The sequence below is a fragment of the Miniopterus schreibersii genome, assembly GCF_964146895.1.
Source record: "Miniopterus schreibersii genome assembly, chromosome: 5".
NCBI classification, from domain to species: domain Eukaryota; kingdom Metazoa; phylum Chordata; class Mammalia; order Chiroptera; family Miniopteridae; genus Miniopterus; species Miniopterus schreibersii.
Genome location: NC_138106.1, coordinates 35,119,925 through 35,147,577, shown reverse-complemented (window position 1 = coordinate 35,147,577; position 27,653 = coordinate 35,119,925). Strand labels below are relative to the sequence as shown.

At 32.6% G+C, this 27,653-nt stretch overlaps 1 protein-coding gene across 3 annotated transcripts in view; it reads right to left on the bottom strand.

Moving 5' to 3' along the window:
- The window catches only part of ATP11B (ATPase phospholipid transporting 11B (putative)), a 91,241-nt gene that overhangs the window by 16,073 nt on the left and 47,515 nt on the right, over positions 1–27,653 (bottom strand). For 2 of the 3 annotated variants that reach the window (XM_081137812.1, XM_081137814.1), the window contains 16 exons: positions 25,365–25,604; positions 24,637–24,812; positions 24,122–24,190; positions 22,744–22,817; positions 22,567–22,670; positions 21,447–21,628; positions 19,989–20,192; positions 18,259–18,412; positions 16,727–16,829; positions 14,153–14,298; positions 12,892–12,951; positions 11,237–11,364; positions 10,102–10,240; positions 7,004–7,069; positions 6,280–6,383; positions 4,663–4,828 (listed from right to left, as the gene is read on the bottom strand). In XM_081137812.1, coding sequence (XP_080993938.1) covers positions 4,663–4,828; positions 6,280–6,383; positions 7,004–7,069; positions 10,102–10,240; positions 11,237–11,364; positions 12,892–12,951; positions 14,153–14,298; positions 16,727–16,829; positions 18,259–18,412; positions 19,989–20,192; positions 21,447–21,628; positions 22,567–22,670; positions 22,744–22,817; positions 24,122–24,190; positions 24,637–24,812; positions 25,365–25,604 — 2,115 coding nt within the window. Of the gene's footprint in view, positions 1–1,604; positions 1,691–4,662; positions 4,829–6,279; positions 6,384–7,003; positions 7,070–10,101; positions 10,241–11,236; positions 11,365–12,891; positions 12,952–14,152; positions 14,299–16,726; positions 16,830–18,258; positions 18,413–19,988; positions 20,193–21,446; positions 21,629–22,566; positions 22,671–22,743; positions 22,818–24,121; positions 24,191–24,636; positions 24,813–25,364; positions 25,605–27,653 lie in introns of all 3 variants that reach the window. The other variant, XM_081137813.1, reaches the window with a different exon arrangement.

Sequence of the window (27,653 nt, the reverse complement as noted above, 5' to 3'; positions counted from 1 at the left end):
TAATTTGGTTAGGACATATAGGGAGCAGTGCCAAGGGGAGCATTAGCATTCAGGCCCGCTGTCTCCCCAACAGGGCTCTTTCTCCCTTTCTTAGACCACCTGATTGGAGACTGGCTTGCAGCAAAGGCTACCTGACCAACATAGCCTGCTGTCACTGTGTTCTTTCACAGATATGAATGTCAAGCTTACTATTTTGTTACATCATTATAGAGCCTGAGATCTCTAGTTTATGATCTCCTTACCTCATTTTTTGCGTGGCTTGATTTAAGCCAACATATGTAAAAATATGATTTCATAAAAGTATGCTTATTCTCAATGCATAAGTTATCTTCACTTGACAAAAGAGTTTGCCAGAGTGTTCTTTAAATAATGAGCTCTCCTATTGCCTTAGAGTTAAATAATTCGATGTTCAAAAATGTGATGAATACCTGCTGTTTTCTGAAAGGCACATACAGATAAAATGTGATATATGTATTTGGCTCAACCAAAGGTGAAGACAAATCTTCAAGTTTGATTTTAGTTTTTGTTTCAAACAAAAGATTTAGTTGACTGCCACTTAAACACTCACTTGTATATTTATTTACAGTTCTTACACCTTTGCAATTCAAAGTACAATATTTCAAAAATCTTGAAGCTACTAATAAAATCAAAAGGTCTGGGAAAACTTTAGAACAGCTCAAAACAATGAGCTCACAGTTCCATCAGAGGCCAGGTGGTGCTTTGCCAAAGCCACTTATCTGACCAAGTGAATGTAGAGATTAGAAACTTTGAGAATAACAAACACTTAAAAATATACATATATGATTAAAAATCCACAAAATACTGATAGAATGAGAAAATGAAGATTGCCAAAGCTAAACAAATATTTTAGTTATATTACATTTTCTCTTCAAACCAGACTGGAATTAGAGTTAGTTTTGGTATCTTAATATCAACGGTTCTAAGATTTAAGCTTTTACTTTCTTCCATCAAAAGAGATATCTAGACTAATGTTTTTGTCTGTCTGTTTTGTTTTGTTTTTGGGGTAACTGACAGAATGGATCTGTCTGTGGAGATAAAGGTATATAAGAGATATAAAATATATGTTCAATTTATAGATGCACTAAACAGTAGCAAGGGCATGAAATGCTTCAGCAGCCATTACAATGTACAAAGACAAATAAGCACATAAATCTACAATGCAGATTAAGGCAAGATAAAAAATGAGCAACTCTCACTTTCAAGTAACAGAAACTTAAAACTTTAAATTTTATGATGAATTTTGGTAGCTTAAATTACTCAACATGCAGGAGCATTCTTAAATATAAATATGACAAGCAGAAGCATTAGAATTGTACTACAAAAAAAAGATAAGGTGTAAAATATATAACAAGGTATAGATCTCTGTCCTGTTATGCTCAATTTTCATCTAAATTTTCTTCTCAATGAAGAAACAGATTTTTCTTTTTTAGGTTTTTATATACATATTAATAAAGGTCAAATTAGAGACAGAGCTGTGCTAACAAAAATGGCCCACTCTTAATTCATGCCTCTGCCCATCTTTTAAATATTGTTTAATTGACCTTTAGCATGCAGAAGTTAACAAGGTTCTACTCCTACTCTACCTAAGTTTGCTCAGCTGATTCCTTGCCCTCGACAATGGCTGCAGGGCGATGAACTCGTCACTTAAAGCAACTGTGTTGGAGTACATCTACAAGTGGACAGAAAAGGGATGGGACATACAAGGAGTCAGTGAGCTGTATTCACCACCTGAGACAGACACAGGACAAGCTTTGTAAAGACACATCTGTTCTCACAGGAGTAGGAAATATCATACGTGATACACATACATGACTGACATTCGTAGAGCTGTTGGCTTTCTTCAAGCTTACCACCACCCAGTTATTCTGGAGAAAAAGTTCAAAATAAATGCTGACAACTTTCCTTTTGATATGATTTTTCTTGCTACTTTTGGTAATCAATAAAATGGCTGTCAACTTTCTAATTATTATTCATTATTTGAACTCAGAGGTGAAAAGTATAAGACTGAAATAATAAAGATTACTGCCTGCAGCAAAGGAATAATGTGATACATGGGATTGGAATGACCATATACTGTTTAAGAAAAAAACAGCCCAGAAGATTCCTGAGTGGAAGCAGAGATTTCCTCTTTGGATTAAACCATAACAGAACACCTGTCAAGTCATTTAAAAGTAAATTTAGTGGGACAGAAAAGGGAGATTATACCAGCTTTCACACACAGAATGATTGATTTATTGCATATTCCATTTTTTATCAACTTTAACCTATGGTAAAAGAACCACAATATATATAAAGTACTTTTAACATTTTCTTGTCCTCCCTAAGGTACAAAATACTTCCTACATAATCCTTTAGAAAGAGGCTACCATATCAGAAAGATAACAAGGACAAATATATCACCTTTTGTGATTATTAAAAAGTCTATGAAAATACACCATACTTTGCAAATGCACTGCCTATTACAGAATTTCTAAGGGTAAATGTAAATAAATCTAATTATTTACTTTTATAAAGACTAAAGTTTTTAAAGTGATGTCATTAATATATTTTGGTGAAATATAACATTATATAGACCAAGAGGGGGAGACCAATGTGTGTTCTCCATAAAAGTCTAGAAAAATATAATAGACAATATGAAGAACAGTATTCTGTTACTGTAAATATATCTTAAGATTGAACAAGATAGGTAAACCTTTCTGATATATATTTAAATAACATATTACAGAGTAAAGTTTTCTATACTGATTAAAATATATCCATAGAGTAATCAGATTATGTCAATTATTTAGCCTTATTTGAAGATCAGTATCACAGAGTAACATCCTCATCATCCTTATAATTGTTTTTTTTGTTTGTTTGCTTTTTAAATTGATTAGAAAGACAGAGAGAGAAAGGGAGGAAGAGGGAGAGAAAGAGAGAAAAACATTAATTTGTTGTTCCACTTATTTATGCATTCAATGGTTGTTTCTTGTATGTGCCCTGACTGGGGATGGAAGGCTAATTATGTTTTCACTGAGGACTTACTACATACAGGCCCAGGGTTAAGTGTTTTATATTTGTTATCTCTAAGAATCATGTAAGATAGTAATTATTATTCTGATTTTACAGAGGAGAAAACTGAGGCTTAGGAAAATGACTGGATTAAAGATATACATTTTATAAATGGTTAAAACAGTATCTGAATTAAGTTTGTCAGGCTTCAGAGCCTATGCTGCTTCAGAGCCTATGTATTAAAAATGTATATTGGTTAGGACTGAGTTACCAAAGTAAATAAAGGCTAAAGAAATGCTGATATGATCAACTGAAATGAAAACAAATGCACTGTTTAGGAAGCCTACCTCAAATCACTACTTAGTGAGCACATTCTATCTGTAGAATATGTAACTAAGTCTCCAAATTTAAATAAAATTTGGTTGGCAGGTAGCAAACATGTGGGGAAAAAATCTGAACCTAGGCAGAACTAAATGATAATATACTCAGTGTTTACTGGGGTGTAAAAGTTAATTAGAATGTATTCCTGAGGATACAGATCCAATGCTATGGTATAGTTAGTAAGACAAATTAAGATAGACTTCTAGCTCATGTACAAGTCAAATATACAAACATGGCACATTCAACTAAAGAGCTACCACTTCTTGAGCATCTAATATGTGTTTGGACATTATTTTATTTAATTCTCATTACAAAAGTAACACAATAGACATTTCTATCAGAATTTTACCCATGTAGATACTGAAAGAGACTTAAAAGTCACAGGACTACCAAGTGGTAGACCTGGGTTTTGAACTGGAGTTCAGGTCCTAAAGACTTCTTTTATTTATTTACTTTTAATCTTCACCCAAGGATATTTTTTCCATTGCTTTTCAGAGATTAGAAGGGGAGTGGGGGGTGAGGGGGGAGAGAGAGACAGACAGACAGACAGACACACACACACGGGTTGGTTGCCTCCCACACACGCCCCAACTGGGGCCGGGGATTGAGCCTGCAACCGAGGTATGTGCCCTTGGCCGGAATTGAACCTGGGACCCTTCAGTCTGTGGGCTGATGCTCTAACCACTGAGAAAACTGGCTAGGGCCCTAAAGAATTCTTAAACACTATGTAACATACTACTAATATTTGCTGTAGTTTAATATTTATTATTAAGTGCTCAGAGAGAATGTATTTTATAAAAATTCATTCTTTAAAAACTTAGGTTAAAGAACTTATTTAACCTAATTAAATAACCTAATTTAACCTAATTCAACTCTTTTGTTGAAAACAATATAACCTGAAAAAGTATAATTCAAATTCTAAGGTTTCTAAAGACATGGATATATATCCCAATTTTATATACACCTGATAGAATGCTGTGACAATATTATTTAAAATATGTTTACTATTATTATCTGGACATGATAGTATTATCCTTAAAAACCTGAAATTGTATAACAACAATGTAATTTTTAAAAATTATAATTTGTCAGGAGTCATACAATTAATAGAAATAACTTTACAAATATCGTATTTAACAATATTTATACAGCAAAATGCTTACTACAGAAATGGATAATTTCCTGTTTTCTGATATAAGCAAATTATAATGACAGCTATTTACTGTTAAAGATCCCTAAATAAAAGGTTTTGTATACAAAAGTGATTACCTGTGCCTTTTCAGTATTTGTAGGATTGAGCTGTCTGTCAAATACTTTCTTCACAATATCAAGAAACATACATATAACAACCATGAGGATTATGGCAAACCAAACAGAACCACTTGAGAGGAGCTGAAAAAATACAAAGTACATATTCTGGGAGTCCGAAAATGGCCTGGAAAGAAAGAAAGTGGGCTTAATAAAAAGAGAAACTGACAAGACAGTTTTTTAAATCAAGATACCACGTGGGTTTACATACGGGTTCAGAAACAGTGGGTTTACACACCCACTATATTCGAAGGTTACGATTTTAATTTGGAATACAAGTTTGGGACAATATTCAACATTTGGAACCAGTAATTAATTGAATAACCAATAAAACAAGACAGATTTTAATTGTTAGAAATAAAATCCAACTTAATTACTTTCAATGGCAACTATAGTTTCTATTATTAGGAAAGTGGCAAGTAGTTGACTAGATAACTATGTTAGTAGGATATCAAAATAATTATGTAGTAAAACAGCCTTAAGAGACCAAGAAACACAAGAAAAAGTATTTCACAAAATATTCTCTACTAAGCAACTAAAAGACTGATTACCCAAACCTTAGGTTGAAAAGTTCTACTTAGATGTTCTTCTTTACGAATATATTTTAAAATAAATGCACTCACAAATACTAGTTCTACATAGTAGTTAAGTATTGTCAAGATACTCTTTTTGGGTTTTGGTATATATCACTTCAAAAGAATATGGGGAATTAGAGAAAGAAATGAAAAAATGATGAACGTTAAAAACAAACATTATAAACAAAGCATTATTCATAAGAGTATCCTTTTATGTTTCTAGGTGTAAGATAATTATTTAGCTAACCTAAGTTTTTTTGCCTACCTTCTATAATTTTTTGCCCAATACAGGGATCAAAGGCATAGCAGGCAAATGTAATATAAATTCTCCCAATGAAAGACTTTAGCTGTCCATCACTTATACATAATCTTAGAAGAGGCATTAATTTTTAATTTATCATAGTAGCTAAAAATATGATTTTACCAATGAAGATGAAGCATACTACTTACTTTTAAGAGAGAACTTTACTCATTCACAAAAATTTAATGGCTCAATGTGACTTTTTAATTGTGTATATTAGTAAATAATTTAGAGGTAATGTTGTTAGTGTTAAGAACATTAATTACAGAGTAAAACAATTGGGATTTAAATCCTAGGTTTGCTCTTTTTAACCTCTGGGATCTTAGAACACAGTTTCCATATAGAAAATATGGAGACAATAAGATTATTGTGATGAATCAATGTCATATCTTAGGTAAAACACACAAAACACAGTATTCAGTAATTGTTAGTTTCTTTTTCACTCTATATCAGTAAGAGCAACTGAAAGACGTATGCTTATTATCAGGATAGTATCTCAAAATTATTTGTTCATAATAAAATCTATCACAATAAATACAAGAGTGGGGCAAAAGTAGGTTTACAGTTGTGAGTATACACAAAACAGTTTATTCTTCCATTATTAATTATTGTATTATTTTCCATACTAATAACTCCTACGTTTGCCCACCCCTGTATTTATGAGCAGAATCAATATAATTAAAACATAATATAGTCACTCACCAGAGAATCCCTCCATAAAACAAAGAAAATACAAAATAGAATATAATAGATCCCCAGGTAACAAGATGATTGATCCAGGTCCAAAAATGAGTTTCCAAAGCCATCTAAAAAAAAAAAAAATTTTTTTAAATCCTTAATATAAAATAAGTCTTTATTTTAATCTCTAGGGTAAAAAGCATTGAAATTTCATGAGTACTTTATTTTCAACTTTATTGCCTGAAACAACCTGTGTTGTCTTACATTACATACAGAGATGCAAAATTTCAGAGATGAGTAACTGTGGAGTTAATGTTTTTTTTAAAAATATGTCTTTATTGATTTCAGAGAGGAAGGGAGAGGGAGAGAGAGAGAAACATCAATGATGAGAGGGTCACTGATCGGCTGCCTCCTGCACATCCCTGACTGGTGATCAAGCCCGCAACCTGGGCATGTGCCCTGTCCAGGAATCGAACTGCCATCTCCTGGATCATAGGTCGATGCGCAACTGCTGAACCACACCGGCCAGGAAGGTGTTAACCTTTATTTAACCATAAAAATCAACAAGAGGCTTTCTGAAATAATGAACTTAAAAAAGATTTTTGATGAAAATGAAAATGAATTATTAAATAGCAATCAGTATGACTAAAGTAGGAAAAGGGAAAAATATCCATCTATAGCTAAAGAAATTTAACCATGAATTATACAGATACAAAATGTGTTCATGTGTCTAATTTCTGTACTATACCTTTACTGTGACGGTAATAACCATGACTGTGAAGACCAAGGTGCCAAATGTCCAGTTTCCAAACATCTAAAGAGAAAGAATAAACCCTTATTGCATTATGTGTCACCATGATGCTAAGTCAGAGATAAGGCAGAAAGTAACATCATTCTTTACTAAAAATCACTTGCATTATTTTAGCCAGTTACAACTGAAATCTGTGACTAGATTAGTAAAGTTAAAGGAGTATGAGAAGAAATACTATAAGCATTACTATGTTCATTATTATTATCCACTGCATAACACTATCAGACTGGAAACCCAAGATGGGTTTGGAATTGTGTGGCACAGATTGTTTTTATTTAGAATGATATAGTGCTTTATTCCTGTCCCACAGTAAAAATAACAAAACCCTGTTCAATCACAGTTATTTTTTGCAACCCTTCCAACCAGAAGATACAGCAAGTAACTTGCCACTGTATTTCTGGACACAGCATAGGCAGAGCAGGAAAAACAAAATTACACAACCAATATCTGAAAGTTAATGGTCAACAGAATTACTCCTCAAAGGATTCCTTATAAAAATGGTGTTAATACTAGTCAGAAGGTACTCCCCTGGGCTTCACAGCAAAAACTTACACAGTTTATTAAGTTCCACAATAAGAACACAATCAGAAGTTTATGTTAACTCAGTTCATAAAGTAGTCATAGTCTTTACCGCTGGTTTAAAAATCATTTAAGAGGCTGTTTTATTATCACAGATTTCTAACAATTAGCATTTACTTGACAAATTACTTAACATCTCTGTATCTCACTTTTTTCATTTGTAAAGTGGGGAAAATCTTATAGGTTTTTATAAGAATTACGGTATGCAAAAAGACAGGGTGCCTGATAGATAAAAAGCAATCAGTAAGTTATCGTCAACAATAAAATATCAATTAATGTTTTTTTATTTAAGGGTATTTGAGGAATTTGTCAGAAGAATGAAAAAAGGCATATTGAGCCCCTCCTTCTTTTTCTGCTTTTATCATCTCTAGAAATAACCTGGAAATACTGAAAATCAGTGGGTCTCACTCAACTCAGCTCTGGGAAGAGTGCCAGTCTCCTCTTTCAGGGCTATATGGACAGGTATTAGATGCAGGCAGGGAACTTGTGCCTGGATGTGGTAACAACTGCACATGTCTTATCACCCACCCCTCAGTATCTGGTTCTACAGGACCCAGATTGGGGCTAGTTACATGGAATCTTTCTTAGAAGCAGAGCTTATTTAGGGCTTCCTCTTGCATTCAAAGAGGGAGCTGTAGGAACACATTCACATGGTCGTGTGTGTGTGTAAAATCAGCAAAAATAATGTTTTATAACTGCAATTGATTAGTTAAGACTACTGTCTGTTTCCAATCTGACTTCCCTTTGGGTTGGTGATGAAGTGAGTGGCAGAGGATATTTTGGGGATCTGGCTAAAAGAAGCTGAGTTGGGCTTATTATACCGGCTTCGGTTAAGTGGGACCTATTTATATCACTCAGTTATTTTCTTGTATACTTAAGCTTGTACTTACAGTTGTATGTTTTTTTTGTTAATCCTCACCTGAGGATATTATTTCTATTGATTTTTAAAGAGAGTAGAAGGGAGGAAGGGAGAGAAGGAGGGGAAGAGGGAGGGGAAAGGGGGGGAGAGAGAGAGAGAGAGAGAGAGAGAGAGAGAGACAGAGACAGAGACAGACACATGGGTTGGTTGCCTCCCACAGATGCTCCAACTGAGGCTGGGGATCGAACCTGCAACCCAGGTACGTGCCCTTGACCGGGAATTAAACCCTTGACCCTTGGATGCGAGGGCTGCTGCTCTAACCAGTTAGCAACACTGGCCAGGGCAATTGTATGGTGTTTTTTTTAATCTTAAAGAAGGCCTGACAAAATGTGTATGTTTAAACTATACTAACCCCAGCTCTGCCCCAGCTCAGATGAGACATGCTCAAAACACTTTCAATCACTAATCTGCCTGTTTTCTGGATTACTTCTTCTAACTGAATTTGTTACCTAACTAATAAAGTCAAACTTGTATTCCAAATTAAAAAGGATCATTCATTATTCATTTGTATACTCTGCAAATAGTAACTGAGCATCTATTACATGCCACGTACCATTCTAGGCCTTGGGGATAAAGCAATGATAAGATAAAGTTGCTGACCTCATAGAGCTTACACCTATTGGAGGAGACAGATAAATAAACCTTGAGGGAGAGATTAGTGCTATGAAGAAAAGTAAGTGTACAGTAAGGGGCCAGTAAGTGACAAAAGGTGAGAGAGATGGGTTTTTACAGGAATGTGCTGGAAAGGCCTTCCTGAGCCAGTGATGTTTCAGCCGACCTGAATGAATAAGGGAGTCAGTCATAGGACCATGTGAGAGAAAAGCATCTAAGTAGAGAAACAGGAAGTGCAGAGGTCCTAAGGTAGGAACAAATTGGTATGCTTAAGTAACAAGAAAATCAGTGTGGCTTATAGTAGGAACACTAGATGATTTCGAGCAGATTAGACAGATGATCATATTTTCATTTTTAAAAGATCATGTGAGCTGCTGTGTGGAGAACAGACATCAGGAAGGGGAAAAAACTCTGTAGTGCTTCCTAAGCATACCAAAAAAATAATTCATGCAATTAAAAGTAAAAAACTTAACACCAAATCCTCATTTCTCATCTAAAAATGGTGGGTCATAATCTCTCTCCAAAGGGGTTATTGTGAGGATTAATGGATATGGGGCACGTAAAGCACTTAGCACAAAAGCAAGCACTAAAAAACAGTAGCTATTATTAAAAACAATTCTGAAGTGAAAAGCATGCAGGGACATGAACATACACCCTTGTATTAATTCATTTTTGAATGGTAAAACTGCCCTGTACCTTGAGTTTCATATTAAGATTACATTGTATTTCCTTTTTGTTTTAATTTTGATTTGTATAAAATTTTATTAAATAAAAAAGGTTAAAACCTTTTTATAATTGAATTTTAATTTAATATCTGCAATTTTATAATTTAAATTGAACTTCACTTTTATGTTTTATAACAGAAAGTTATCAAAAACCAAATTAAATCAAACCATTAACAATTACAAAAAAATATATATTTTACCTGGCCATTTCCAAGCAGAGATATATCTTTCCCCATTAGAAAATAGGATCCAAAAAAGAAAATAAAGGCATGACTGAAACCCAGGATGGTCCAATAAAGAAAAGTTTTAATGCTTAGTTGACGGTTTTTACTAATATCTCTGTAAATTTTTTAAAAAAGAGGAGAAAAAGGAACATATTAGGACTCATTTTTTACCTACTTAATAATCATTACAATTTCATAATTATAAAACAGATAGATTTTTAAAAATTATCTGAAAATACTGGCAGAAAGAATAACCACCAATTTACAAACCGCTACTTGTAATAATATCATACTCCTGTGTAACAATTTATAGTTCACATACTACATTCAAATTTATTTTCTCATTTGATAAAAAAATGATATAGGCATAATGCTTTAGTTTAATTGGAAAAGTTGATTTATCTGTATTATATTCTGGTATAAACATTCAGTTACTCTTCCATGATTATTCTTTTTAGTGGAACCATTTGAGTTAGGTTCAGCACTGAGGCTCCCAATCAACATCATTTCCATCAATAGCTATCATGAGAAGAACAGTCTTTGCCAATCTTGGGTCAAGCCCAGTCCTAGATATCCTCGGAAATCAAGGTTAAGTTATTGCCATTGCTGGATAACTGAATACCTCTATAAGAGTGGAGGTCAGGTTAATGTGGAAATCATAAACTGATCCTGAGGAATGGTTCTACATCTTTGTGATTACTTGGTTCTGTGGAACCAGGACTAAAGCAGAAAATATGAGACAAGAATTAATGTCCCTAACCCTACATTTTACATTGATTACTACTCATAAATTTGGCAATGCCAGGACATAAACTAATTTTTTAGAAACTCTAGAGACAACGAATTACTGAATAACTTCATTTGTGTACATGAAATGGAATATTACCAGTTTACAAGAGTAAATCCAAATTATACAATTGCCCAATGCATTACTAGGATGAAAGTGTTCATTCCTAAAAACAGTGGAAACATTATTGTATTCAACAATTATAAATCATACACTACCTAATATATTTGCTTATTTTTAAAGTACTTTTAAAAACGGATAACTATATAATATACTACTTGCAATCAGAAATGTTATGGACATTTAATACTGGAAAATTCTTACCGATAGAGGGTGGGCTTGTTCTGTAATACATGAGGGTCTATATGCTGTTCCAGTAGACTATATATCAGAATAGGCAGAGAAGTAAAACAAATATTGTACAAAGTCAGGTACACGCTGTCATACAATGTCTAGAAAGAGAAATTGGTAGAAATTTTGAGACTCCAAACTATGTATTATTATTACTTATGCATAGAAAAACAGAAGAATATTAAAAATAAGCATAAAATTATGTAGTTTTTTCAATTTATACAAAAATCCATTTTAATAATCTCAATTTGTTTTTGACATAAGCATACACATATAATGTTCACAGATTTATATTCTTTGTGGGAATTAGAATGTTTTGTTATGTCAAATAATACTGGAAGTATAGTGAATTGGATCTACATTTCAAGATTCTCCACAATTCGGTCACTGTGATGTAATTTTACACAATTCTCTTATATGCTTCCAGATTTTTCACTATTCCTTTGATATGCTACACATTAAGTTTTGCTTTCATGGTTCTGTGTTTGCATCCAAGTCCTACACTTCCTTTAAAGCATGATTCATGAAACTTCACACATTTATGATAACTTCCTCTTCTAAACAGTCATACGTGCTACTGTTGGTACTAGTTTCCTTGGTACTCTGTCTATGCTTCACATTCTGTTTTTATTAATACTCTATCTTTAATTATACTGTAAACTCCTTGAAAACTTAATCAAAATAAGTTAGCTCTCCTTGTCATATGCTCTTTATTCTTTATTCCATTCAAGCAAGCAAACACTGTTATAGGCAATCAACGCCTAAGCAGATATTTAGAATATGAAGTTACAGATTGTAAACAGAGGAGAAAACAGTGAGCAAGGATAGAATAAAACTCAAGAAAAACCTAAAATAATTAAGCTCTTGTTATTTCAATAAATTTGAACAAATGTCTTGATCAATTAGAGATGTATAGTGTGGTATGTGAAGAGGGTGCTCAGTCAGTCAGAAGCAGTTATGTCCAAGTATGGTTTAGTTATTAACTTAGCTGTGAGATCTTGGGCGAGTTACTGAGTCTCTATGTATTTCAATTTCCTTTTTTATAATGTAAGATAGAGTAGGTCAGGAATGGGAAATATGTGATATGTGTATACATGTGCTCATTATAGCTACTGCTAATCAAGAACAGGGTTTCCCTCTGAGACTATAGTTGCAGAATTCCTTTCAATATAGCACTCCTAGTAGTCCCGACCAATTATTGCGTTAGCTTCTGAGATTAAAACCTGTATGTCATCCCTGGTGTCTAACACTAAGGTTCCTTCCAAATCTAAAAAAATTTTATGAGTGAAAAAAAAAAGAGGTAGTCTCACAATAGTTTTCTGGCCTGGCTTGATATGGATTTTATAGAAATATTACACATAAGTTGAAAAAAGTTATAAAATTCTCTCTTAAGCTGTTAAAAGTTAAATCCATTAAAAAAATCCAGAATTAAAATATATTTAACACCCACTTCAAACTAAAATCAGAATAAATAAATATTATGAATGTTATACTGATTAAATATGCTAATTAGAAAATTTTATCTAATTATCAGCAGGACTACAAAAAATTCCCTCCAAGGATCTATCAAACACCGAACACACATACTTTATTCTAAAAGTATAAAACAAAAGCTTCTATTTACTTACTTGTTGAGAAAACAAACAGTAGAACTGATATAAAAACTGGGGTGTGATAAAGCACACATTCTGAAAAACAAGATTAAATGGAAATAATTAAAATATTTAGGTCTAAAAGAAAAATTTTTTTAAATGGTTAATGAGTCCAGAAACACAATTTCAGCTGATATAGAAAACAGAAAATCTGCCCATAAGAATTTGTCCATATAAAATGGGAAAACAGAACTCCCATTTTACTAGAAAATGTCTGAAAATATTCTACTCAGCACTGCAAATGTCAGAATAAAATACCCTTGACTCGTATCATTACCAAGCAATACCATAATTTTGAATTTACACTTTCCAATTATTATTCAATACTTTTCATATACAGTACAACAAGTTTTACTTCAACTTTAGGGCTATCAGTAGCTTTATAATGCTAAAATATCTAAAATGAAGTAAGTGGAACTACCACACATCTTTTGATTTCAATATACTTATGTCAGAGCAAAGCTATAATAAGCAGCTAGAAAGAAAAACTGTCACCATCATTTATTAGCAATATGCAATCTACCTGTGTTCTTTCATTGGCTTGCAGCTATTAATTATAGGTATATATACAATATAGGACATGCTGGTGTATTAAATGTTTTGGTACTCAGCGGCTCTTTACATGAGCTCCCCAGAATCCCACCTTCCTCAAAAGGGTCAAGAGACAGAGCAGTACTTCAACATAATTAGTTTCTCTGTAATCCTATGTATTTTATTTTATGCATTTAAAAGCCCTATACTGAGTAATTTATACATCTCACTAGACTACCAAATGGTCATTCGTGGCACAAAAGGATTTAGAACCTCTGCTTGAAACCATCATATTGAAGTTAAATTAAACTTATTACTGATTCAAACTAAAATAACATCAAAGACATAAAATTGAGTTCTAATTTGCATAGAATAAAATGTATCAATTTTAAGTGTAAATTGTTTTATGTGTTTTGAAAAATTTATACACCTTTGTAATCACCACCACAAACTAGATAACTTCTATCATGCAAAGTTCTCTAGTCAATTCTGTAACCTGCGCCCTTGGGATCAGGCAATCCCTGATTTGCTTTCTGTCAGTACACATTAGATTCATGACTAATAATAAAAGTACATTCCATAAACTGTTATTTTTACTTATGGAAACAGTTTCTAAGAATAATTTGTATCATAATAAAGCAGTCCTTAAATTGAAGCCTCAAATTACTATCAATAACTGATTCTAAAATATCTCCATGAAACTTACCTTATAAAAAAAATACTGTACAAGGGTAGCTATTCTAATATAATAAAAATGACCATGAACAAAGAGCAACTTGGAGAGAAATTTAAATCTAGCTATTGCATAGTCACTGTTTCTTGCAGCTTGTCTTCCTTCTTTACCCATGATTCCTATAATAAAGGGGACAAAAAGGCAAATTCATTGATAATTGGTAAGTATAATTTTCGTGATGTATCTGTGAATATGTTAATTATAGCAGTTGAACTTGGACTTAGGATCGCCATATCCTAATATATAGCAGATAACAGATTCCGGTTCTAAATCAATAGGTAATTAATATAAAGCTACAATATATACCAGGCATGTAACATCAATTTTCAAAGGTTTAGAACATAATATAAAATTAATATAAAAATAATACTGAAAGTCCAGGATGTAATAAGAACATAAATTACAATAAGCTCAAAGTACTAGTTAACAGATTTCTCATGGAGAGGATGCTATAAAACAGCTTTAACTTCACTGAACATAAAAAATATCCAAACTGAGTAATTTGAACCTACCAAAAACAAGCATGTTTGACTGCTTTAAAATTTTTATGCATAACTCAAACAAAATGTGCTTTTAAAGAAAAGTACAATATCATCCGAAAACAGTACATAATTTTATCTGATAAATATGAGTACACTTTTTAGGTTATAATAATCTTTTAGGTTTCAAAAGAGTTACTGCCAAATTAACTTTTAAAATCTGGAAGCAGCTTTGAAAAACTATGTTTCAAAATTAAAATTTTTAATTTTTGTCATAAAAGGATCAAAATGTTTCAAAGTATATAGGTAAAGACAATCAACTATATTCATAGCACCTAGAAAACCCCCACTATTTTTGTCATATATCCTTTTAGAATTTTTCCTTCCACATATTGTGTATGTGTGTTTATTTAATACATACAAGTGTATAAAAATGGAATTGTTTTGTAAGCAACTTTTGTTCCTTAATATACTACTATGGACACTGTTTATAAAGTATGTCTTTCTCAACATATTCACATATTTTCTTCAAAGAAGTTCCAGATGCTTGATTGCCAGGTCAACAGGCAAACATTTACAATTTTGACTCCCATTAATATTGAATAAGAGCATTTATTAATCTGCACCTTCACCAATTCCAAATTTTACCAATCTTTGTAATTTTTATCACTCTGACAGGCAATTTAAACTTGCATTATTTTGATTATTAGTAAGACTGAATACTTTTATTCATGCATTTAATATTCATTTTAGATTTCTCCTTTTGTGACAACTGATGGTTCACATTCTTCATATTTCTATTATAATGTTTTTCTTTATTCTCCTTAATTTTTTAAGACTTCACATACTAGAAATATTAAGACTTTGTCATCTATTTTGCAAATATTCTTTACTAATCTGTCTCTAAAATTGTTTGGGGGCAGTATTTACTTCTGCCACACATACTGATCTTTCCCTTGCTTCGTTTGGTTTTGTACTGAAAAAGGCCCTTTTATATCTCAAAATGCAGGATTATTCATTAAATTTTTCTTTTATTACTTTTTATGGTCTTTAACAAGTTCTATCAGTATTTTTAATCAAGTACTTTGTTTCCCTACTTATATTTAAATCTATTCTATACACTGGTATTTCTGTTACCTATACTAGACTCAAACTGTTATAAATACTGTAACTTTTTATGCTTTAATATATGGTATAGGAAGATATCGAATATTTTAGGAAGATTTATGGGAAACAACAATATACAAACTGGAAAGAAAATTAAGTTTTCAAAATGATTTAATTATCCTCAAGAGTTGATTTGAGAGATACAGTAGAAACATTAGACCCAATAACTATTCCTCACAGGATATTACACAGATGACTCCAAAACAGGACTAGCTAAACTCTTTTCTAACTCTAAAAATTTATCCTTTAATGAAGAACCGTATTTTTCTCTTTATTTTTGTATTTGTATAATATAGTTATTGAGAAAAACAAGTCAGATTATGGTTTAAATAGGAAATGATTGATAATTTAAATATAAATAATATATTAGTGTTCTGAATCCAATAAAAATTCTAGGCAAAAAAAGAAAAAAATTAGGATAAAGGTTATTAAATCAGAAGACTATTTGGAATTCTATATTTTATTACAGTTTGGTATGATTTTCTGTCTCTAAAATTGTCTTTAAAATGAGTTGCAGAATCTTTATATTGACAAATAAATAACAATAACATTCTAAAACAAGAATTTAAAACCATGAATGCAATTATGTAAATCACAAATTTAGAGTTTAAAAGGTATAAAATAATGTATGAAAGTACTTTAAAAGGTATAAAAGGACATGTAAAAATAAAGTTACTTTGTTATGGTATTCATGTCCTTGAAAATTTGGAATTAAAATATTTGTAATACTGGGCTAATTATAATAGGCTTCTGATGGGGATACACTGTTATATATTACCATGTTTCATTTAGTTTTCATTCATGTATTTGATATTGCACTTTAGTCTACAAAAGGAAAATTCAAAATCCCCAAATAATTATACCAACATTAAAAGCTCAGGGGAGAAATAAAATCAATCACCTATGCCAACATGCGCTTCTTGTATCATGCTTACATCATTAGCACCATCACCAACAGCCAATGTTATAGGTTTCTCAGGTGAGATTTTTATCAGTCGTATTACCTGAAAAACATACAACTATAATTACTTACGATAAAATTTCAACTTTCTTATATTTATATGTAAACTCATTTTTAAGAAATGACTCTGTTGAAGGAAGTAGAAAAAAATTATTTTATGTTAGATAATAATATGCTCTGGGGTTCATTCTTTGAGGGATGTCTCTACTAGGGTGCTAGAAATGTCTTTCAGAAATGACATTGCAAAACAGTATTATCTTGGATTTTATTATGGGAAGCAAGAATCTTTAAATACAGCTTAAATTTGTAAAAAGCTTAAATAATAACTGTGTAAAAAATAATTACACCTAGCCCGGCTGGGCATGGCTCAGTGGTTGAGCGTCGACATAGGATCCAGGCGATCGGGGTTCGATTCTCAGTCAGGGCACATGCCTGGGTTGTGGGCTCGACCACTGACTTTCTCATCATTGATGTTTCTATCTCTCTCTCTCCCTCTCCTTTCCTCTCTCTGAAATCAATAAAGATATATTTTAAAAAAAAATTACACCTATTTGAACTTTGTCAGGCAAAATTTTTTTCTTAAGAAATTATTTTCATTTGATATAAAGAGAATTATTTCCTCATGTAATAAAATTAAAAAATTTTAAAAAGCAATCAAAATTAAATTCAATGAAATTTTAAAAAATGTTTCTTTGAAATTCTTGAATGTACCTTTATAAAGAACCTAGGCATTAGCTCTGTTTGGTCTCCAGTTTTAGTCTCCATAGACTGATGGGACATGAATTCTAATAACACAGGCATCGTAAGAAAATTCCATGAAGCCAAAAAATACTGAATGTCTAATTTATTAGACCTATATGTGAAAAAAATCAGTGTTTAGATGTCCATTTCAAAGGATACTGTTTGTAAAGGATACTGTCTAAGACCTCAAATTATAAATTTGGAGTTATAAAAAATATTTGTATAGGCTTTCACTTGAATCACAGCTGAAATTTAAATATTTTCTGTATATAACTTTATATCACAAGTTAATTGGCTTTTCAACTTCTCACTAAAGTTCTATTTATTACTTAATAGCCATTTTTAATGAAGAGAATTATCACTTCACGAGAATGCAAGAATAAGCAGAGATTAACAGAACCACCTGAAGGTGCATGTGAACTGAAGTCTTACAGGCTCCCTCAGTAGGTAAGGAAGTAACTTGGGAAACTTTAGTTATTACATTTAAAATTTGTGTCTCCTGAAAATCACAAATTGCTACCCATCACAGACTTTCTAGGTTATTATAATAGTTGAAACTTTTATATTCACTCTGAAAATTCCATGGTTAAAATTCGTAATATGAGAAATGACTGACTCCTAGTAAGATTCATACACTGCGTGCCACCAAATGGAACTAGTTAAGTCATTAACCTTAAAGAATACTTTTAGATCTATGTATCTTTATGGAACTTTTTATAACCCAAACATACCTTGGCTTTCTGCAGTGGTGCCATACGACAGCACAATACAGCTGAACAATTTCTGCAAACATCCATAAATAGTTTTTCATGCTCCCTGAGTGCAAGAGATAGACTGGTGCCATCCACCACCAGCCCATGCTGAATCACATGATCCTCTGTAATTCTAAAACAGAAATAATTATATCCTCTGTAAATACTTTAAAGTCATATTAATTTACAATCATTTAGTAAACAAGGTTCTTACTGAAAGATGGACCATTCATCTACAGACTTTACTATTACAAAACTGATATGTCCCCCTAGCCAGTCTGGCTCAGTGTTTAAAGCGTAGGCCCTAGGACTGAAGGGTCCCAGGTTCAATTCCAGCCAGGGGCACGTACCTTGGTTGCAGGATCAATCCCCAGCCCTGGTGGGGTGAGTTGGGGAGGCAACCAATTGATGTGTCTCTCTCACATCGATTGTTTCTCTCTCTCTCTCTCTGAAAAGCAATGGAAAAAATGTCCTCGGGTGAAGATCAAAACAAAACAAAAAACACACAAAACTAATATGTCAGGAAACAAACTAAATTGTATTATCTGAAGTTAAGATTAAGTAGAACTGAGTATGACTGATATGGTGTAAAAGAGATAACATTCAATTTTACAATGAACTGATCCATAGATACAGTAACTATATTTTCTAAATGTGAATTGTAACATATACCTGAGTATGTATTATCCCAAATTGTGAGTATACAGTCTTACAAAAATAAAATCGTTATTAGTTATATTTAGTAAATCTTAATTTAAAAAAATTAAATAAAAAATATTCGGGGAAATTCTTGAGCTAAATTATGTATAAGTAGGAAGCAAAGGAATGAAGGAATCATAACTGTTCTGAGCACACTATTTTGTGTTTCTCCCTATTCCCCATTCATAAAGATTTTCTTGGTAAAAGAAGTAGTACACAGATTTCCATTCTGGTGCAAGCAGGGTATCTATTTTTCAGTGACACTTTAATATGTTGTTGAAGGCCAGCACTCAAAGTAGTATTGTGCTGCATCTAATTTGATAAAATAATCAACACTCTACTGTGCTTTAAAAGTGTGATATTAAAAGTCCATTTTTCTTGTTTGGAGATGATGAGAATTAAAATATAGTAAGCCCTGGCCGGGGGGCTCAGTTGGTTGGAGTGTTGTTCTGTACACCGAAAGGCTGTGGGTTCAATTCCCAGTCAGGGCACATACCTAGGTTTCGGGTTCGAATGTATGGGAGGCAACTGACTGATGTTTCTCTCACAATGATGTGTCTGTCTGTCTCTCTCTCTCACTGACCCCCTCTAAAAATCAATGGAAACACACATATCCTTGGGTGAGGGTTGAGGAAAAAAAAAAAGTAAAATGTCACACAACAATATGTATGGAGTTATAATTATCACTGTGACTTGAAGTGTATCAAGCAGCAGTGAGAAATGATAAAAGTGCTTCATAAGGTCTCTGTTACAACTACTCAGCTGTGCTGCTACAGCGCAAAAGCCTTCACTGATATGTAAATAAATGAATGTGGCTGTGTTCCAATAAAACTTTATTCAGAGGCACCAAAATATGAATTTCATATAATTTTCACAACATGAAATATTATTCTTTGGATTTTTTTTTCATCCATCAAACAATATAAAAATTATTTTGAGTTCATGGGCTATAAAGTGGGCCATAGTCTGCTTACCCGTCAACTCTATGACCCAGATAATTATATTCTTACCTTCTGGCAAGCTGCCTCAACTGTTCAGCACATTCGCTGTCTGATTTCTGGTTTATAAGTTCAAGGATATTCATGGTTCTGTGAAAATGTCCACATGATAAACTCACACTAACAGCTGTTTCATGTTTATCTCCAGTAAGTACCCATACTTTGATACCAGCCATTCTCAATGCTTCGATAGTTTCTCGAACTTTATCTTGCAGTCTGAAAATAAAAGAAACAAAATTAACAGTTCAAATACTTTTCTGACTGTCTTTTAAGTAAAAATCACAGAGTATAAGTAAGGTAAATTCTGGACTTCTTGACCTAGAAATATTATAGTAACATTCAGCTCAGTAAAATAACAAATTGTTTCCCAAATTGTTCCCATGGAACAAGAACAACCAAATCAGTGATCATCTGGTTAACATAAAATCTACAACCTCGTATTTTAGGAGTATATTTTCAAAGTTGATTTTTATAGAACCAAATTAAGTATATGGCCTACATAAACTATTTTATTAGAAAGTCTTAAACTTCAAATTATAAGATTTTCCTTTTTTTGATAAGGAAATCTCTCCTATCAGCAGTTCAAAAATTAGACTGTGGAAAATAAAGGACTACATAACCTCAGTTGAGTCTCAGAAATTTCATGAGGACAACTGAAAAGTAAATGAAAACCTAGATTTTAAAAAAATGCAAACACTCATAGATCTAAGTGGTAGAGAAAAATATATAATTAATTTGTAGAATTCAACTTAATTCATAGATTTCAATTTAACTCAAGAAACTGAAACACACATTGAGAATGATGTTGGGAACAAAGACAAAGAATGAACAAAGACAAGGAATTCACAGGCTAACAGAGAAAAGTCTTTAAACAAATAATTATACTATACAGCCATAAGGACAACACAGACCTACAAAACATGGAGATTTCACAAAAAGAGCTTTTAAAATACTGTTAGAAGTAAGGAAAGGTCTTACTGGATTGGGGCAATATCTTAACTATACTTTATAATTAAGTATTCGCAAATGGGTAAGGGAAGAACAATCAGACAGAAGGCATAGCCTTGTGGAGGAACAAAGCCAAAAAATAGAATAGTTTTAACTACAGTTGTTGTTCAGAGGAGAACTACAGACAGCTTGGTACTACTGAAGTATAAAGTGGAAGGATGCAATGATGGGTGGTGAGGTTAGAGAACTAAGCAGGTGCTTAAGTCTTTGTATGGCACACACTGCAGAGTATCCTAAAAATTTAAGTCTATGGCCAAAATTATAGCTGGATTCTTTCAACTATTTCAGATACCTGGCTAGAAGAAAAAGTATACATATTAACTGGGAAAAAGGCTTTAACTCTTGATTTTGATTTTATTATAGGACATTAACAAATGAAATATATGTCATAAATTAGAAATATTTGGCTAAAAAAAATTCTTGTGAGAGAAAAAAGATATTGCCTATTTATCAGATACTTACTTGTCTTCTACTGCAGTAGCTCCAAGTAATATCAGGTCTTTCTCTATGAATTGGAAGGCATTTGCCAATTTCTCTTCCCGTTGTTGCAAGGCAGTCCTGGCTTCAAATAGGCGTCTATCTATTACCTCATACTCTTTAGATGTCAAATGTCTATAGGCCATGCACAGAGTTCTTAGCCCTTTCTAAAACAGAAAAATTAAGGAGAAAAATTAAACAAAAGTAACAAATGGGGAATCAAGAAGTCATTGAAATAAAACTGAGGGCCCCTTTACCAAAAATCAATTACAAATAAAATTCACTTTTAAAAATAATAATTTAGTAATTTTTACTGAATTCAAAGAGTTGTGTAATTATTTTTAGTATTTAATTCTAGAACATTTCATCACACCCAAAGGAATCTCATATCCATTAGAAGACACTACCCTTTCCCTCATTCCTCCAGGCTATGGCAACCACTATGAATTTGCTTATTTTGGATCTTTCATATGAATAGACTCTGTGGCCTTTTTTTGACTAGCTTCTTGCACTTAGCATATTCTTTTCAAGGTTCATCCATGATGTAGGATATACCAGTACTTCATTTCTTTCAGTGGCCAAATAGTCCATTATATGGATATGACACATTGTTTAATCCATTCATCAGCTGATGGACATTTGGGTGTTCCCATTTTTTTTGGCTATTAGAAGTAATGCTGCTGAGAACAGTTGTGTAAAGGTTTTTGTGTAGACATATGTTTACAATTCCCTTGGGTGTATACCTAGGAGTGAAAAACTGCCCAACTATTTTCTAAAGTGGCTGTATCACTTATATTCCCACCAATGTATGAAGGTTCCAGTTTCTCCATATCCTTGGGATTCCCCTGTATTCTTTCAGTAACCCTCCCCTCATTTTAATGTAGTAATTTGAGTGGTCCTTGCAGCTAGAAGTGCCCTGATTATACTAGGTTCACATTTCAATAGGCTGAAAGTCAATTTTTAACCAAAAAATATGGAGCCAACACTTAATTCTATAATTTCTGATAAACTGATGCAAAAATGAAACCCCCAAGTCTTTCAAATATATGTGTATCTATATCTATATATCTTTCAGAGTTTTTAAATTATAGAAATTTGCACTCACCAAAGCAAATTCATCTACATGAATTCTGGTTTTTTCTATTTCTCCACCTATACACTTAGGGAGAATTGATGATTCAGCTCCTTTAGCAAATAAAAACTTCTCACCTAAAAAGAAAAATGAGTTATTAAGCTCTTAATATTAGACAAATAAAAATTCATAGACATTTAAGTTGGTTACCTGAAGGTGCCTGAACAATTACACTCATTCTCCTACGATCTGAATCAAATTCCAGAATATGAAGCAGTTTATACCTAACGAAATAAAAAAAGACGAAACTTTACGTTTTTGAATAATATTAAGTAAATATTTTAAAAGATCCCCTATAAAAGATAAAAATGATTAATTTAGAACAAAAAGTTAATCTCAACTACATTTTTAAGACTATTGGTTATGAGTCATTACTAACAACATATGATAGAAAAAGAAGGAATTAGCATTTACTGAGTATTTATTAAATGCCATGTAACTTTACATATCATATGGCCTTTAATACTCATGAGAACCAAAGGAGGTAGATCTTATCTCTTTTTACAAATGAGGACTATTAAACTCAGAAAGATTAAGTAATTTGTCTAAAGTCAAATAAGCTTGTGAGTGGTAGAGCAAGGAATGGAATCCAGATCTGCCCAGCTCCATGTTTTTCTCACTAAAAAAAGTGATTCTCAACCCATTTTTCTGCTCAAACACACCTGAGAAATACACACACTCACATGAGTAACAAAGCCTCACTATAGCAGTGATTCTGAACCTGGGACAGAACATATGTATAGGTGTTCATAGCTCCTCTTTAAGCAGCTGTAAAAGAATGGGTCAGTGGTGGACTGAAAAGTCTTCTGGATGAATATATACAATGATGTACATATGCAATGCTTTGCCCATATGAGAGATAAACACTGATTGGAATGGTTTATATAAGCTGATAGAATGAGCTAGACTAGACAGGCTTCCACATAAAAGCAGCCAAAAAGTTCTACTTTGTTTGGAAAAACATAGTTTGAAAATGCACAGCTGGAGTTGAGATGACTGGAATTGATAAAACCATGAAAGAAAGATCTAACTATAATAAGAATGGGCTAATTTGTCATACAGGGGAAATAAGATAGCTGGTCCTTAATGTTTAAAAGATAAAATCATAGAAAATATAAGAAAGTTTTTCTTTGTTAGCATAAGAAACTTATGAAACTCATTTCCCTAGGAGTGTGTAAAAATAAACGTATAAATTCAAGAACCATTAAGCTAAAATACACATGAAAGATTCAGAGCAGAATATTGTTATTACTGTGATGATACATAATGTAATAATACCATTTTAGAGCTGGGTCAGTAAACTTTTCCTGTAAAGGGCCAGATAGTAAATATTTTAGGTTTTGTATGACATATATGGTCTATGTTGCATCTTACTTTTTTTAAACAACCCCTTAAAAATGCAATGTAGTTTGTGGGCTGTAGAAAAACAGGCTATAGGCCAGATCTGGCCTCTAGGCCACAATTTACTTATATCTGTTCTATACTAAATGCTTGATATATAGAAAATTACAATATAGAAAAAAATTACCGTTCCAGTTTTCCAAGTATTTTAACTTCCATAGTTTCTTCGGAATTGCCAATAAATACAACGCCAATCCTAGGGATTAAAAGGAGAAAATAATAAATAAAATTTAAGGAATGATATTTCATTTTTCATAATATGTCATTATAACTTAGCTTGAATAAAAATATTTAAAACATAAGTTTAAGATGGATTTTAAAATATTTCCTTTGAATATAGCATTATTTTTAAGAACTTGAAGGATCAGAGTAGGTCCAAAACAACACATACACATGCATTCCCACAAATTATATTATTCATACTTCATAGTAACCAGATTTTTAGAGATCACATCAAAATATGACTCTATTGCAAGCTTAACAAAATTAATGACACATTTCAAACTCTCATTAAAAATTTAAAATACATTTCTATCTTTATGTGCTTATGAATTTTGTCTGACAATTCAATATTCTAGTACTTCCACATTTTTATTTAAAAGGTTTTTTTTCCTGATGATTTGGAAGTCAGACTAAACTAACCTTGCAGCAGCTTCCACTAGAGCCTTTTCATCTGGTGAAGATGCATAGTACTCCAACTGGGAGGGCGCAAGGCTGGACTGCCAGGGACCGTCACCAATGCCATCAGTCTGAACATTACTAATCTGTACAGTGTGGCAGAGACTGACTGCTTTAAAGAAGAGATCATGTTCTTTAATCTGTAGATACATAATGAATATTCACACTATAAATACCATCCCCAAATAACCTTTAGGAGACCAGAAACAGAATTCTAAAAAAATGCAAATAAATACAGTTCATAATTCAGTAACCTAAGTTCTAGAATAAGAATGCTACAATCCTGAATCGCCTAAACAACAGCTGGTTGCTTCTGACTTTAAAGAGTAAAATTGTCACATTTGCTTATGGCCCTTCAACTTTTTAGGAGGCATAACCAAATTGCAAGTAAAGGTGAAACCTCTGTTATGGAAGAAGTGAGGTCTCAGAAAGTATTAAATAAATTAAAACTATCTCTCAGAAAAGTCTTCTTTACTTCAAGGCAGTAGGACTTTAACTTAGTTCTATTTACATACCAAGAGAACTAATGCAAACACACATTAAGTGACAAGTTAAACTGGGTTATGACTCTAAATTTTCAGTATTAAATCAGAGGATATACATTTCAAACACATATTTTTCTTACCCCACTAACACAAATATAGCTATTTCAAAAGAAACTCCTATTTATTATAAATTTAAGATTTGCTTACTAGTTCAGTTTCATTTTCAGGACTGGTTCTAAAAGAACTGGATGCAAGATGGGGTAAGTTGTTAAGATGCGATAAACTACTAAGATAACTTAAGTTTCCCTCTGAAGAGTCTGGTGTTGGTCCTTCAGATACAAGTCTACCATTGATTTCTTGGTATTTTATGCCATTAATTGAACATTCCCGAAACTGCATCTCGTTTTCTGTCAGTGTGCCAGTTTTATCTGTAAACACATATTCCACCTAGAGATAGAAAACAAAAGAAAACAAACCTTTGTGTTCATAGTCCTATGTTAAAGAAGGAAAGCTGGACTCTGTCTCAAGTCAAATCTACCATTAAAATTGATATATTGATGCTGATTCTTATAATTCAAGCACAGTTAAATAATTAAAGATGCCATGGAAAAAAAACAGGGTAACAGAAAATATTTAAAAATATATACATTTTGAAGTTTGTGGCATCTTTAGGTGCATGTTCATTTGTGGAGTTGACTGACAATGTGGTAGTACTTCTTTTTATCTCCTGGATAAGATGTTTTTTAATAAGACTCAAGAATGACCTCTGAGCCCCGGCCAGGTAGCTCAGTTGGTTAGAGCGTCATCCCAACACATCAAGGTTGTGGGTTTGATCCCTGGTCAGGGCACATACAAGAATCAACCAATGAATGCACAAACGAGTGGAACAACAAATTGATGTCTCTCTCTCTCAAATCAATTTAAAAAAATAAAATAAAAAATAAAAGAGTGATCTCTGAGCAAGGATGGAAGGGATGCTTAATTAACATGAAAGGGTCCAAGAGATGGTATAGAGCTGAAAATAGAGGAACACAAAATGACAGCAACACAAAAAGTCAGAGGTGGAAAGTTGTTTAAAATAGAGGACATTGAAACTGAGGGCAGGAAACAAACTCAGTAAAAAGGAGAAATGTTTAAAAACGTTTTAAAAAGTAGGTAAGACAGCCTGGCCAGCGCAGCTCAGCGGTTGAGTATGGACCTATGACCCAGGAGAATGGGCTCAATCCCCAGTAGGGGGCGTGCAGGAGGGAACCGACCAATGACTTATCATTGATGTTTCTATCTCTCCCTCCTCTCTCTGAAATCAATAAATACTTTTTTTTTTAAAGGTAGATAAGACAAATAGTTTTAGTACTCTTTGAGACTAATTCTAGAAAATTAACCCTAAAAGAAGGTAGGTCCAAAAAAGAATGAAATAGTCAAGTCTTGATACAACTAGGATTATGGTGAGAATTTGCTTATTGCAATGATTTGAGAAAGAAGTCATTTAAAATAGGAGGTGGCTATCACAAGGGAAGAAAAAAACTACAGACCAATATCCCATGTGAAAATAGACACAAAACAAATCCAGAAACATATAAAAAGGATTATATACCATGAACATGTGAACTTTATCCTTGGAATGCAAGGCTGGTTCAACATCAGTGAAACCCACCATAATAATAAAATGGTACTTGTCCTTTATTCTACAAATAAAATAATCGTCTCCATAGACGTAGAAAAAGCATTTGACAAAATCAAATACCCTTTCATGATTAAAAAACCACAACAAATTATGAATAGAAGGGTATTCCTCAAACCGATAAAATGGATCTACAAATACCCATAGGTAGCATCAGACTTAATAGAGAAAGACTGAATGCTTCCTCTCCAAGTTCAGGAATAAGACAAAGATCTCTGCTCTTGCGACTTTTATTCAACACTGTACTGAAGGTTCTAGCCAGCATTATTAGGTAACAGAAAAGAAACAAAAGGTATTTATTTGGAAAAGAAGAGGTAAAACTATCTCCATTTGCAGGTAATGTGACCTTGTATATAGGTCATGGAATTCACTAAAACTACTAGAACTAATAAGTGAGTTCAGCAAAATTGCAGAGTAAAAAGATCAATATATAACAAGGGAGGTAGATTAAAGTTGCAACAAAATTGTTTTGACCAAGACATAAAGATACATGACAAACTATACCTCAAAGTTCATATTTTTGGAAATAATAAAGATAAACACAATACCTGAGACTCAGGAATTCTGCTATGTAATGTAATAAAAGCCAGTAACTGTACAACACTCACTATTTCCCAAGCATTGCTAAGTGTTCTAATGCCGCTGAACAACTCCATGAAGTGTTATTATTATGAATATTTTAGAGAAGAGAAAATAAAGGAGAGTAAGATTAAGTAACTTACCACATCAAATAACTAGCAAATAGTGAAACTGGAAATGAAAAGATAACACACTTTATCTTTGCTGTGTGATACTAAGGGTTGCCCACTTATCTA